General features: G+C 51.3%; 1 protein-coding gene across 2 annotated transcripts; it reads left to right on the plus strand.

The window, feature by feature from the left end:
• Positions 1-12: 12 nt before the first annotated feature.
• Positions 13-4349, plus strand: DLX5 (distal-less homeobox 5). Of its 2 annotated transcripts, XM_081799688.1 has the most exons (3): positions 13-554; positions 2457-2641; positions 3670-4349. In XM_081799688.1, the coding sequence occupies exons 1-3, from the start codon at positions 200-202 to the stop codon at positions 3997-3999; spliced, it is 870 nt and encodes a 289-aa protein (XP_081655814.1). In that variant the 5' UTR covers positions 13-199; the 3' UTR covers positions 4000-4349. The 2 variants fall into 2 exon arrangements, with proteins under 2 accessions (XP_081655814.1, XP_081655813.1); XM_081799687.1 differs by lacking the exon at positions 3670-4349 and having other exon boundaries at positions 2457-3358.
• The last annotated feature ends 8844 nt before the right edge of the window (positions 4350-13193 follow it).

Here is a 13193-nt window from a genome sequence, read left to right on the forward strand (position 1 = left end):
CAGGCCGCCGGAGACAGAGCCTCCACGACTCCCAGCCTCCTCCTCGCCGCCGCCGCCTTCTCTCCTCCTCCTCCTCCTCCTGCTGCTCCTCCTCCTCCCTCGCTCCCACAGCCATGTCTGCTTAGACCAGAGCAGCCCCACAGCCAACTCGGGCAGCAGCCGCCGCCACAGCAGCAAGGACAGCTGCCGCCTGTGAGCGATGACAGGAGTGTTTGACAGAAGGGTCCCCAGCATCCGATCCGGCGACTTCCAAGCTCCGTTCCAGACGTCCGCAGCCATGCACCATCCGTCTCAGGAATCGCCAACTTTGCCCGAGTCGTCGGCCACCGATTCCGACTACTACAGTCCCACGGGGGGAGCCCCACACGGCTACTGCTCTCCTACCTCGGCTTCCTACGGCAAAGCGCTCAACCCCTACCAGTACCAGTACCATGGCGTGAATAGCTCCGCCGGCAGCTACCCCGCCAAAGCTTACGCCGACTACGGCTACGCCAGCCCCTACCACCAGTACGGCGGCGCCTACAACCGCGTCCCGAGCGCCACCAGCCAGCCAGGTAAGGGGGGAGGCGGCGCGAGATGGGGGCAGATACAGGGGGAGCCCGGATCCTGGAGCGGCGAGGTGGGCTGGGAGATTGGGGGTCCGAGCCAACCACTAGCGTGGGGGCGCACCCGGCAGACGGGAGGGGGGCCTGGACTCTGCACCCGAGGGACGTTCTCTAAGGCCAGCATTTTAGGGATTCTTGGAAGAATCCTCCCCTCGGGCACCTGGGGGTGGGGGGCCCTCAAGTCTCTGGATTCCCAACTTGCCTGGTCTGAAAGCCAACTAGGCTGAAAAGGGCGTAGGGGTGGAGAGAAGAAAGACTCAAGCGGACTGAGTGGCGTTTGCCTAATAAAGGGGAGGTTAGTTGTTGGAATTTTTGGTGAGCGTGCTCCGTTGGTGCGAGTGGGAGTGGAAGGCTGCCTCAAAGATTCTGTCGGGATTAGTCTGAGAGCAGCCACGAGCCAGCGTGGTGTCGGTGTCCCGGGCGCGCGGGGTGGGGGTGGAGGGCTGAGGAGCTGGAGCCCGCCAGAGGAAGAACGCGCGGAGAGCCTTGCGGTTTATCCAGGGCATTTCCAGAAACAAAAAGCCATTTAAGGGTGGAGGAGGGTTGCTGAGGGGTGCCTAAATTTTGTCTTCCTCTTCCCCACCTCCTCTCTTTTCGCCCTCCTTGAAACTTAGTTGGAGAGTTTAAGAGGGCCAGTGAGCTTAGGCGGTAAAAGAGAGGCATGAGGTCTCCTTGGAGAGGTTTTGCTGGTCAGGTTTGATCTCTTCCCACTAGCACATTAATAATCCTGCTAATATTAGCATCCCCTTCTTTGGCAGAACCGAGACCACAGCCCTCATTCTCCACCCTTCCTCTCCCAGGAGCTTGCCACACACCGGCGCGCGCGCGCGCGCGCGCGCGCACACACACACACACACACACACCGCGGAGAGGTTCTCCACCCCTTCCAGAGATGGGTAGATTTGATAAGGTGGTACTTTTCGGAAAGGGGACTTGTGGCCCCAGGGTATGTTTGTAAAGCACGCATTCAGAAAGTCCTCTTCCCCGTCTACATTCACGACTTTGAGAAATTCGTCCTGACCTGCCGCCCCTTTCCTACGAAAACACCCTACCACCGAATCCTTTTCAATGTGTGACTCTTGATAAATTTTAAAAGAGAACCTAGGGGATGGTATGTCTTCATTCCTTTCAGTGTCTCTGTATTTCGTGCATAAGTGAAAGATTTTTTTTTCCTTTTGGCCAAGAACTTATTAAGTCTATTTGTAAAAGAAACCAGACACATCTGTGCCCTCGCAGATCTGCAGGGAGATTATGGGGGCTGCATAATCGGCCCTCTGTCTGCAGCGGCCTGGACCTCTTGCTGCTGAATTGAAGGAGCATAGTTTGCTTGTGGGTCTTTGAACTTTGGAGACCTCGGTTAGCGTCTTCCCTGCCCATGCGTCTGGTCTCTGCGGGCGCCCAAACAGACGCCGACAGTGGGGGCGGGGGGGGGGGGTGTCACGGCCCAGAGCGTCCCCCTTGAAGCCCCAGGAGGGGCTGGCCAAGCTCGCCCCAGAAACGGGGGTGAGCACAGGGTGGGCGTAAAAACAAGTGAGGGTGAAGCAGGAACTGCTGCAGGGGCTAAATCCCAGACGCCAAGGGAGCTGTGCTGTACAAAGAGCTTTGCACAAGCCCACCACAACCTGAATGAACTAAGTAGGGAATTAATCAAACTACCTGGCTTTTTCATGACTTGGGGGAGGGGCATATTTCTCTGGGTCTTGTTAAGCAAAGGAGGTGATATGGTGAAAGAGACTGAAGACTGCGTGGGTAAAACAAAACAAAACAAAACTCAAGGACTGTATCTGAGGGTTCTGCAAAAGAAACACTGTCTGCGGACAAACTCTAACCGGGTCTATTTTGATTATTTAGAGAAAGAAGTGGCCGAGCCCGAGGTGAGGATGGTGAATGGCAAACCAAAGAAAGTTCGTAAACCCAGGACTATTTATTCCAGCTTTCAGCTGGCCGCATTGCAGAGAAGGTTTCAGAAGACTCAGTACCTCGCCCTGCCGGAACGCGCCGAGCTGGCCGCCTCGCTGGGACTGACGCAAACACAGGTAAATCCGGCGGCGGTGGGGCCCGAGCCCCGCCTCGGCTGCAAGGCAGGCTGGGCCGCGCGGTTCCGTCCCGACCGGCTGGAACCGATCGGAGAGCACCGCGAGAAACTCACAGAAAGACACCGACCCCGCGCCCTTACCTCCATGAGTCAGGCCGGGTATCGCCGCCGTGCGACGGTGGGGCTGGGGATGGAGACGCCGTTCATCCCCCGCTTCGGGCCTCCAGGGGCGAGGGGCCAGTTTCCTAGATTGGAAACAAGGGGAGGGTCATTTCTAGGACACTCTCGAAGCCTGGAGAAATTGGTTCTCTGCACAACGCAGAGCCTTTCGGGGAAAGCAGGGCCCGGCGGCCTCGCGGTGGTCTCGGGCTGCGAAGGTCGCCTCCGGCTGGAACGCTGAAGGGTCACGCCCTGCTCCTGCGCAGCTTTAGGCCGTAGCAGCCTGAGGGTCGCGAAGTGGGGGGCGCTGCTGTGCAGGGAAATCATCCCTGGGTCTTCCCATTCCCTTCACTCCCTCTCCAGCCCTGCTGGGGCCTATAAGAAAAAAAAAAAAAAAATGTTCGAACGCCGCCCAGAGCTGCAGGCGCATTCTGACCTTTGGAAGCTGAGGAGGGAGTGGAGGGAGTCGGGCGGGAGATTGGGACAATGCTCCTTTCCCTCCACACCGGCGCCCGCTCGGCCAGCCCCAAGCCCCCGCGCGCGGCGCTCGGCCATTGTTTTGGAGACGCTCGCTGCGCCGCGTTCCGTGCGCCCTGCGCAGGCCTGCACGTGGGCGCGCGCCGCCCGGGACACTCGCGCCCTCCTCCCCCAGCCCAAACAAGATGCTAAAGCCTCGGAGTCCTGCCCTCGCAGGGGCCGGTGAGCGCCTGGCCGGTCAGGGTGTCCTCCTGACCTTAGGCCGCGCGAGCTGCGGGGAGACGCCAGGTCCGCGCCACCTGGGGGCCCAAGATGCCTCCAGTCGCCGCTCTGGGGAAGGCGCGGGCGGCCTCTGAGTGACCCGGTAACGTGTGCCTTTGTTCCCCCACCCAGGTGAAAATCTGGTTTCAGAACAAAAGATCCAAGATCAAGAAGATCATGAAAAACGGGGAGATGCCCCCGGAGCACAGCCCCAGCTCCAGCGACCCTATGGCGTGTAACTCGCCGCAGTCTCCGGCGGTGTGGGAGCCCCAGGGCTCGTCCCGCTCGCTCGGCCACCACCCTCATGCCCACCCTCCGACCTCCAACCAGTCCCCCGCGTCCAGCTACCTGGAGAACTCGGCTTCCTGGTACCCGAGCGCAGCCAGCTCGATCAATTCCCACCTGCCGCCGCCTGGTTCCTTACAGCACCCGCTGGCGCTGGCCTCCGGGACGCTCTATTAGACAGGCGGCTTTCTCTTGCTCTCTTTTTTGGGACTGCTGTGTTTTGCTGTTTTAGAAAATCATAAAGAAAGGAATTCATTTGGGGAAGTTTGGAAAACGGAAACAAAAAAGATTCATGTGTAAAGCTTTTTTGCATGTAAGTTATTGCATTTCAAAGGACCCCCGTCCCCCCCTTTTTTTACAGACGAACTTTTTTGCGCAACTGTGGACACTATCAATGGTGCCTTGAAATCTATGACCTCAACTTTTCAAAAGACTTTTTTTCAATGTTATTTTAACCATGTAAATAACTGTAGATAGAGGAATTAAACTGTATATTCTGGATAAATAAAATTATTTCGACCATGAAAGCCAAATGTTTCTAAAAAAATACTCCTTTTGCCCGCCTTATACTGGGCTACTGACGTTTTATGCAGGCAATTAAAGGAAGACAAGCTCTGCAGAGATCCAACAGGGCAAAAAGGAAAACAGAAATTGGGGGCTGCATGGATGCAAAACTGTACACCTGTGTGTTGGATGCTGTACTTTATGTGTCTATATACATATGTGGCCTGTTTATAGGTACTGCCATAAAATATATATTTAGGGTTGGTTTTTTTTTTTTTTGGCCTAACCACAAAAACATTTAGATAATTTTAAGTTTAACCCCAGATTGTTTCAGGTAGAAAGTAATGCTGGAATCTAAATCTGGTCCTCCCGCCCTGTGTGTGAGTAAAAAAGCCGCAGAAATCCATCAATAACCGCTCCAAATTCTAAGCTCAAAGCAATTACCATGGACAACTCTCCCCCCACTCCCAACAACCTCTGTGTATTGGCAGAGCAATTAGACAAATTACACTCTCTTCAAATAGGAGCTTCCAGAGATGAGGAGAAGAGGAATAAAAAGAAGTAGAGGAGGAGGAAGAAGAAAAAGAAGAAAATTTTCCTTCCCATTACATTTTTTAAAAAATCTGAAATGTTTGCAGCATGGCAAATGGTAGTGTCTCGGACTCCTTGGTATATGATTATAAATTTATTGGAGGTCTTTTAGAGAGAGGAAAGGATCACAGGACTTGGATGATAAACCAAAATCAGTTGGGCAAGCAAGGCATGATGGGTAGGGGGCATTCCTTCTCCTGCCAAGAGAGGGAATTGTGGGGTGGAGGACAGGAATGAAAGCGTTTGGGCTCGGTTTTGATTTCATCTTGTGTGAGATAATATTATATATTTTTTTCTCCTCCATCCTCTTTACCACTCTGGTTTTTTCAGGAAGGAGGTCTTTCTGCTTTGCTTTTACCTGAAAGAGTGGCAAAGTGGTTCCAAAGGATGGGAAATTGAATGTTTGTAGGGATCTCTGCTTTGTGAAGCCTTCTCTGGGGCAGAGAGGAAGGACTTGCAGCAACCTTGGCCTATGTCCCATCCTTCTCCCTGCGCCCCTGCACATGGATATCAACACTGTGACCAGAGCTACAGCCTGGTCCAGAGCTACGCTCTCGGGCCTGACTTGTGGGCATCTCTTTGATTGTCGTTTAGTGCACCTGACTCTGTTTCCTTGGGACACCAAGGGAAATCCTATGTTGGAAATTACAAGATGCGTGAGATATATTTTACAGCTAGGAAGTCGGCAGCAATAAATGTGACAAAAGAGTCTTCTTAAGTTGGGGGGGGATTGGAGATTAGCACATAAAAAATTACATCCTGTCATCTGAGGATTTCTGAGAAGGTTCTTCCAGGGTTGGGAAACTAGACCTGAAAAGACACGCTGCGTGCCCGGAGGGGAATTTACCAGTGTGTTCGCTCTTTCTCCTCTCTCCCTCTCCCTTCCCCTCCTCCCCATTCTCCGATTCCCTTCCTTTCTAGCCAGCCTGCTCCTAAAGGCTTGGGCCTGGGGAGCGCGGGGGGGGGGGGGTGGCGGGGGGGGGGGAAGGATTTCTATGGTCCTTGGCGCACCCTGCCAGGCCCCGGGGCAGCACACGGTCGGGCCTGGGCTGTGGACCCCTCCTCCCCACCTCCCCCACCCCCCCCACCCCTGCGCAAAGCGCAAGCTGCCGTTTCTCCGGTCGCAGCTTTCCTCTTCTCGGTTCACCTCCAGCCCCTCCTTTCTCGCAAGAAGTTCCGGGTGGCGACGCGCTCCGAGACAAGCCATGCGAACCCCCCAATTTTTTTTTTGCACTGACAGAATGGGAAGACCGTAGGGGAAAGGTGGAGGGATCTCCTTTCTGCTTTTCTTTCTTCGCTTGTAAAGATTTGGGGAGTTTCCTTTACACCGACTGAAGCCAGCGCTTTATATCTGGGGAATCCGGCTTCGAGACACCCTGCGCCCCCCGCTGCGCGTTTGGAGAGCTGGGGGGGGCGCACCCACTGGACGCCTCTAACATTTCCCATCCCCTGGCCGCCTGAGAGTTGCAGGAATGCGCTTGGAACATGTTCTTTACCTTTCTGCACACGCAGAGGGCAGATATTTTTCCAGCCGTCCCTGTCATCTCCCCACCTCCATTCCTGGCTTTGAAAAGGGGATCCCTTCTCTACCACCCCCAGTCACCGGACGCGGTCCAGCTGAAGGAAGGGCGAGTTCGGATTTTTACCGGGAAAGGAGAGAGACGCTCTTCTTTCATGACCGCCCTTCCCACCCCCAGCCTTGACGCTGCCTGTTGTTAAGGACACTAGTCATCACGCCGCGCGGACAGACTCGGTTTCAGGATTCCTTTGCTTGTGCTAACCTCACTTCTTCCCCTCGCAATGGTCTCTTCTCTCGCGCGGTTTTTTGGTTTTTTGTTGTTGTTGTTGTTTTTTAACTTGGTCTGAGAGCCATGGACAAAAATATTCTGGCAAACCATTCTGCAGCGGGTTTTCCCTGGCACCATGGGGATTCTCCCAGGAGAATTTAACTCCCTGCAGTCCTGCGCCCAAGGATGTAAAAATAACAGATCTTCAGCAAAGTCTAAAAATATCTGTGTGATGTTTCTCTCCCTTGCCCTTCCTCCCACCTTCCCTCTTTCTCTCCATTATTTATTCGTGTATCTAATATAAACGTGTACTACTCCCCAGCATATTTGCAGTCTGTCTGACACCACTCTGCTGGGTCTCCGTTTGCCCCTTCCGGTCCCCACTTGCTTAGCTTTCAATCTAGTGTTTCCAAGACGTTAAGCCCACCCCAAAACTTAATTTTCTTTACCGTGGGCCTCTTCACCATCCCCCACCATACTCCCAAGCCTCTACCCTGTTTTCAGACCTCCTCACAAAGCCCAGGAGGTCCGGGGCTTGCCCGCAGAGCCGGTGCGATTCCTTGGTGCCCTGCCCGCCTCCTGGGCCCTCCTGTAAAAGATCAGATAAATTGGTCTTTGTTTGAAGCTCGTGTTGGGTTAGGCAGATTTCTGCCCTTTTCCCCCCCTTTTTTTCCTGGCGGCCACCTCCTTGTGGAACAGGGGGCGGCCTGGGGAGCCGAGAGAAGCCGCATTCCTGTGGGTGCCAGGCGGCTCCAGTGCTGAGCCACAGGGCCTGAGACACACACACAGAGGAACCCGCAGACCTCTCTCTCTGTCTCCCTCCCTCCGTCCCGTTGGGGCACCCACCCGGGAGCCTGTCAACCCACACTCAGATCCGCCCAGGTCTCGGCCTCGGGCAGGAGCGTGTTGACCCGCACACCAAACACACGCACACACCCCCTTCTGGGGACATCGGCCAGGCCAGGATCTCCCCGCCCATACCAATCCTTTCTCTCCCGCCCCGTGTCCCACAATCCCAGACGCGCCGGCTGGCCTCCCTTGGCTCCTTTGATCCCACCGGACGCCCCACGGCTCGCGGCGTCCTGGCCGCCCCGTCCCGGGAGTCGCCCACAGCGCGCCAAGGCCCGGCGGTGCTCGCCTCCTCCCGGCGCGCCCAACAGCTTACTCCGGCCTGACACCACTGGCTCTCCTCAACTCCCCCGCCCGAAGCTCAAGGGATGCCTCCTGGAACATTGCCCCCTGACCCCCCGCCCTCCGTCAGCGCTCCCTTTTATTCGAGGAGAGGACCTTTAGGGCTACCCAAGCACCACCCTCCCCGCCTCATCCCCGCAAGCCCTTGGATCGCGCGCCTCCCACTGGCCACTGGGATCTCGCCAACCCGGAGCTCTCCAGCCCTCTCCAGAGGCACGCCCTGAGGACAGACGCCCTCCGGCACCTCTGGGAAGCGCGCCACGACGGCGGATCCGCCTGCGGTCAACCCCCCTCCTCCATCCTTAAGCACCCCCCCCTCCCACAGCGGCTGGGTGGAGGTTTCCGCCTCGCGTGAGGTTGGGGAGGGGCGCTGTGGCTCGCTCCCGCCCTCCGCTCTCGTTCCCAGGTTGCCTTCGGTCCTTGCGTACTGTACCCGGTTTTTTCAGACGCACAGCGAACTCTGGGCCTCGAAAACAGCCCAAATAGCGGTAGCACATGTGGGATTGGCTAAAGATTTTTCTACGCAGCCCTGCCACACCACCACCCACCCCCCGCCCCACCTGCGCATTTTATGGCATCTGACAAGCTTTAGGTCCCCCTGTTGTACAGGGCAGAAAGTATACATAGCATCTACTGCGGAGGGGCGGGGGGAGCCTTCCCCTTCAATCATCCAGGGTTGCCAGCTGAAATGCAATAACCTGTTTTATAGGTCGAGCTCTAACAGTGAAGATAGGAACCAGGGGAATTTACATGAATCTGTTTTTAAAGGAGATGAGAGTCTTGTTTTGCAGCAATTAATGTTTCTGTTCTTTTGTTCGTTGGGATTTCGTATTTACTTCTGATTTAGGGGGGTCCGGAGGAGTCTCTGCCAAAAGTGCATGTATCATTGAGTCTGTTCCACATGCTAAACCAAGATTTATATAGAACCGTGAAATACCACACGTTTCGACCTTTCCCACAGGAAGGAAAAAAACGGCTTTATAACATCATTACACACACACACACACACACACACACACACACACACACACCCTCCAAGTTTCAGTAATGATTCTATCTCCACCATACACAGTCTAGTGTATTTTCTTAAAAAAAGAAGTGGGTGGGGGTGAAGGGCAATAAACAGTTCCCAAGCTATGATTTTTTTTTTTTTAACATTCTTTTTTTCTTGCAAAGGTGAGAAGACAGAAATCTGCCACTGGAAGCTTACTGTCATCCAAGGACTATTTCTGCCACTTAACCACTTGCAAGGTGGGATATAGGGGTCGGCGAAGAGGCAGGATATGGACTCAACTTTCATCTATAAACAGGGATCACTAAACAGGGAACATTTCATTATTGCCCTTAAAGTCATAGGAGCCAGGAAGCCTGCTTGCCACCTTGCGGGATGGCCCTGGTTGGGCAGCTCCCAGGTCTGAGGTGTTGGGAGAAGGGAGAATCATCACATACTGTTCTGAGCCTGAAAAAGATGCCCAGGAAATTCTCTGTAGTCATGGTGGAAAATTGAGGTCTGGGGATATAAGGGTTTTAGGTATCTGACCAGGACATCCCCCCCCCCCACACACACACCAGGAACCAGAACTAGATTCCAAAAATTTCAGCCAGGGCAGGGCTAACCCTCCTGGAAGCAACAGCTAGAACCCAAGGTTCACTTTCTCTCTGGGACCAGCAGAGTACCCCAGCCTCCCTCCAGACTCTTGCTCTAACTCTGACTCCCTTTCTTTAGGGTCCTTCCATATTTTAAAGAGACTGACCTTGCTCTTTTACAACCATGTCTGGGAGCAGAAACAGTCCTTTATCAAAAATACTGGACTTTCTGGAATCTAGAAAGAAACACATCAGTGACTTATAGCAATAGAAGCAGCTGGACTAGTTTATATGCGGGGTGTTAATTAATAAAAGTTAATGATAGGATTAAAGCCAATAGTCAGCCTAGCCGAGTGGAGGAGACAGCTTCCCAGCCGGCTTTATTTAATTAGCAGCAATTAATACGTTTTCGGCTAATATCCTTCAGGACTCTCAATGACTTGTTCGCTGTGAAAGAGAATGGAGATGGAGCTCAGGAACACTTACAAGCACCCAGGGCATTTTGCTCTGATGACAAGAGAGATTGCAAACTCATTTAAGCAAATGTTCATAAACAAGTGACAGGCACACTCTGAGGCAGCCTTGGTGGAAACAATGGTGAAACTGTCAAATGTTCTTTGCTTGGGGGAAGGGCACTTTTCTTTTCTAAGCAAGGAAATGCGTTAGCAGAGAGGGAAAACAAAGATAGGAGGCATAGAAAGGAAAGAAGGAAAGAAGAAAGAAAGAAAGAAAGAAAGAAAGAAAGAAAGAAAGAAAGAAAGAAAGAAAGAAAGAAAGAAAGAAAGAAAGAAAGAAAGAAAAAGAAAGAAAGAAAGAAAAAGAAAAATTATTTCAGACTCCAGGCAGAAGCACATGCAGCAGCCCTTGCAAACACATCAGCCCTACACATATTGGAGATTTGTACACTTAATACTTCAGACCACTGATTTGCTATTTTCTTAATTCCCGCTCTTCTTTTTCCATATGAATCAAACAGTCTTTTGTCCTTCAGGGTTTGATTTGATCGCTACTGTTCACATTTCACTTTTGTATTTTCCTCTTCCTATACCATTACTCATTGAGTGCCCTGTGAAATTACAATCGTACATTTTCAACTCAGCAACCCATTTGCAGTGCAAAAATAGGGTCTAAATAATGGCTGAATTAGCCCTACTGGACAGTTTCAGATGTAACACTCTGTAATAATTATATTGCAGGCTGGATTAGGATGCTATTATCATAATCTGGACGTTTACAATTATCTGTAATTTGCAAAGATGCGCCAGGTCTTGATTACAGCAGTTTTTTTTTTTTTTTTTTGTATCACGCTAACCATCACTAAACAGTGACAGTAATAACAGCTAATTTTGCTGGCAATATAAGAGGTGCTGGGGTGTGCAAACAATTTCACACCTGGATGTGCTCACTCAACCAAGAATATAGAGAAAGAGCTTCTGCCCTGAGACTCAGACAAATATTCTCCTCTGCTTCTGTTCAGTATAGATTTCTAGACCCTGATCATTGCTTAAGAGATATTCACTGGTGGTAAGTTTTTATTTCTTCCATACTTCAAGGCACAGTTCATATTTCTCTTCTCACACTTTCCAAGCTATATGTGTTGCTGTTGTGATTTATTATAGACTGCAACTTTGCTTTATAGATTTTTTCAATTCTGACCTTTTATCCCCCTTTAACAGTAAAAGCGTTGTCGTTCTGGTGAGTAAAAGGATTCGGGTGAGATTGGGATCCTTAAGAACTCGGTATGTCTTTTTTGCTTTCTGTGCTATTGATGTATTTGGTGCAGCTTGTGACTGGAGACTGCGAAAAAGACCAGGTTTCTGTAAGGTGTGGAGGGAGCCGGCTGGAGATTCCAAGCTAAAATCTGTTTGGAAATTGTTACTCAAAGCTAGTCCTAGGCGAATTTAAGATCTTTACATGTACCGATGATTTTAAGTTGTGGGGCATCGAGAGAGCAAACGGAGCTCGGCACAACGCTCCTTTAGTATCACAGGTAGGCGGGCATTTGCAACGGCAGGCAGGTGTAGTCTGCATCTCTCGACTGCATAGCCCCGTCGACATTTTCCTCCACTTGGGAGAAAGTTTCCGGAATAACTGGCCCCTGAAACCCTTCAGGGTTGCTTTGCTAGGCCTTTGCCTCCAGCTGATGGGGGAGGGAAGGAGGGGGAGGGGCGGGATGCGGTTCGTACAGCTATTGCCCGCGGGGCCCGAACGCTGCGACCTTGGGGTTGGAGGGGCATGATTGGCTGAGACACAGAACGGAGCTGTGGAGCCCAGGAGCCAGTCCGATTTAGGAACGCACCAAGGAAGTCTCTCGCAAGAAGCGGTGCTGTTCTATCTATAGATGACGCTGTTTCCTGACCCTGTAGACACTGGAAGCAGCTCGAGATGTTAAGTGCAGGATCCTGAGAAGTCTCTGGCTCCCTCACCCCTGTACAGAAAGGCCTTTCTCTGGCGGCGGAAACCTTTGGACTAAATTGTGTCAAAAGATAATGAGATGCTTATTGACGCCGAGAAGAAATTTCCCCCCTTCCCCTCACCCCCGCAGCTATTGTTCTCTCGTTCTTTTTTTACCTGGAAAATACGGTCAGAACGAGGCTCTAGAACGCCAACTCCGGGGAAGTTCGAACGTGAGGAGGCGTTGTAGGCACCGCAACTGGGCGATGCCTTTTACCCACGCCCCTCCTACCAGTCTCTCTCCCTCTCTCAATCTCTCTCTCTTATCAGTTTACTATGGGGTCAATACTTTCTAAAAAGCGAAGATGTTAACGCTTTAGGTTCAGAGGACCCAGAGGAAGCCCAGTTCCAAGGATAGTTCTTGGGAGGACCCCTTCGCAGAATTTCTTGTTTAATTAAACCCAAGTTAAGAGATAGAGAGATCGTTATAGGCGCATCATGACAACACCTCCAATGTGTTAAAATGCATTTGCTGGGTTTCAGAATTCCATGCACTCACAGTGGTTTGGCATGCGTCTGGTAGATTTTTTTAAGAAAAATTAGTGTTGGTTTCGATGTATGGTAGCTTTTTCTCTAACGTAATTTGAATAATTCAGCAAAGCCCCACTACCAGCTGTACTTCTGCAGCCTCTTCCATTCTTTTCAGCATTATAATTTTGGTTAATTTTCAATTTTAGGTCCTACGTCTCTGCAATTTGTGTATGAATAACAGAATAATTTCCCTCTTTTGTTTCGCCTTTCCTGTTCCTGAATCTAAATAAAGATGGCTTTTTAGTATTAAAAGTGGAAGAAAATTACAGGTAATTATCTTTGACGGTAAAAACGCTGTAATCAGCGGGCTACATGAAAAATTACTCTAATTATGGCTGCATTTAAGAGAATGGAAAAAAACCTTCTTGTGGATAAAAACCTTAAATTGTCCCCAATGTCTGCTTCAAATTGGATGGCACTGCAGCTGGAGGCTTTGTTCAGAATTGATCCTGGGGAGCTACGAACCCAAAGTTTCACAGTAGGAAGGGGGAAAAAAGAAAAGAAAACATTTTTCCTAATGTAACAATGCGAATGCTAGAAAATGACAAGACTGATCGGTTTTAAACCATTCTGAGACTGAGCGTGGAAGTTGCTCAACAAAAAAAGGAACGGGTATATTGGTAAGTAGTCTTTGCTTTGTGTCTAATTATAGTGACTGTCCTTTTGCACGACTGTATGTCGCTGTCATTATATGGAGCACTCTGAGTATCTCTATTGACTTCTGAT

This window comes from Leptonychotes weddellii, chromosome 12, assembly GCF_054177405.1.
Source record: "Leptonychotes weddellii isolate Sample4059 chromosome 12, ASM5417740v2, whole genome shotgun sequence".
In the NCBI taxonomy this organism is placed as follows: Eukaryota; Metazoa; Chordata; class Mammalia; order Carnivora; family Phocidae; genus Leptonychotes; species Leptonychotes weddellii.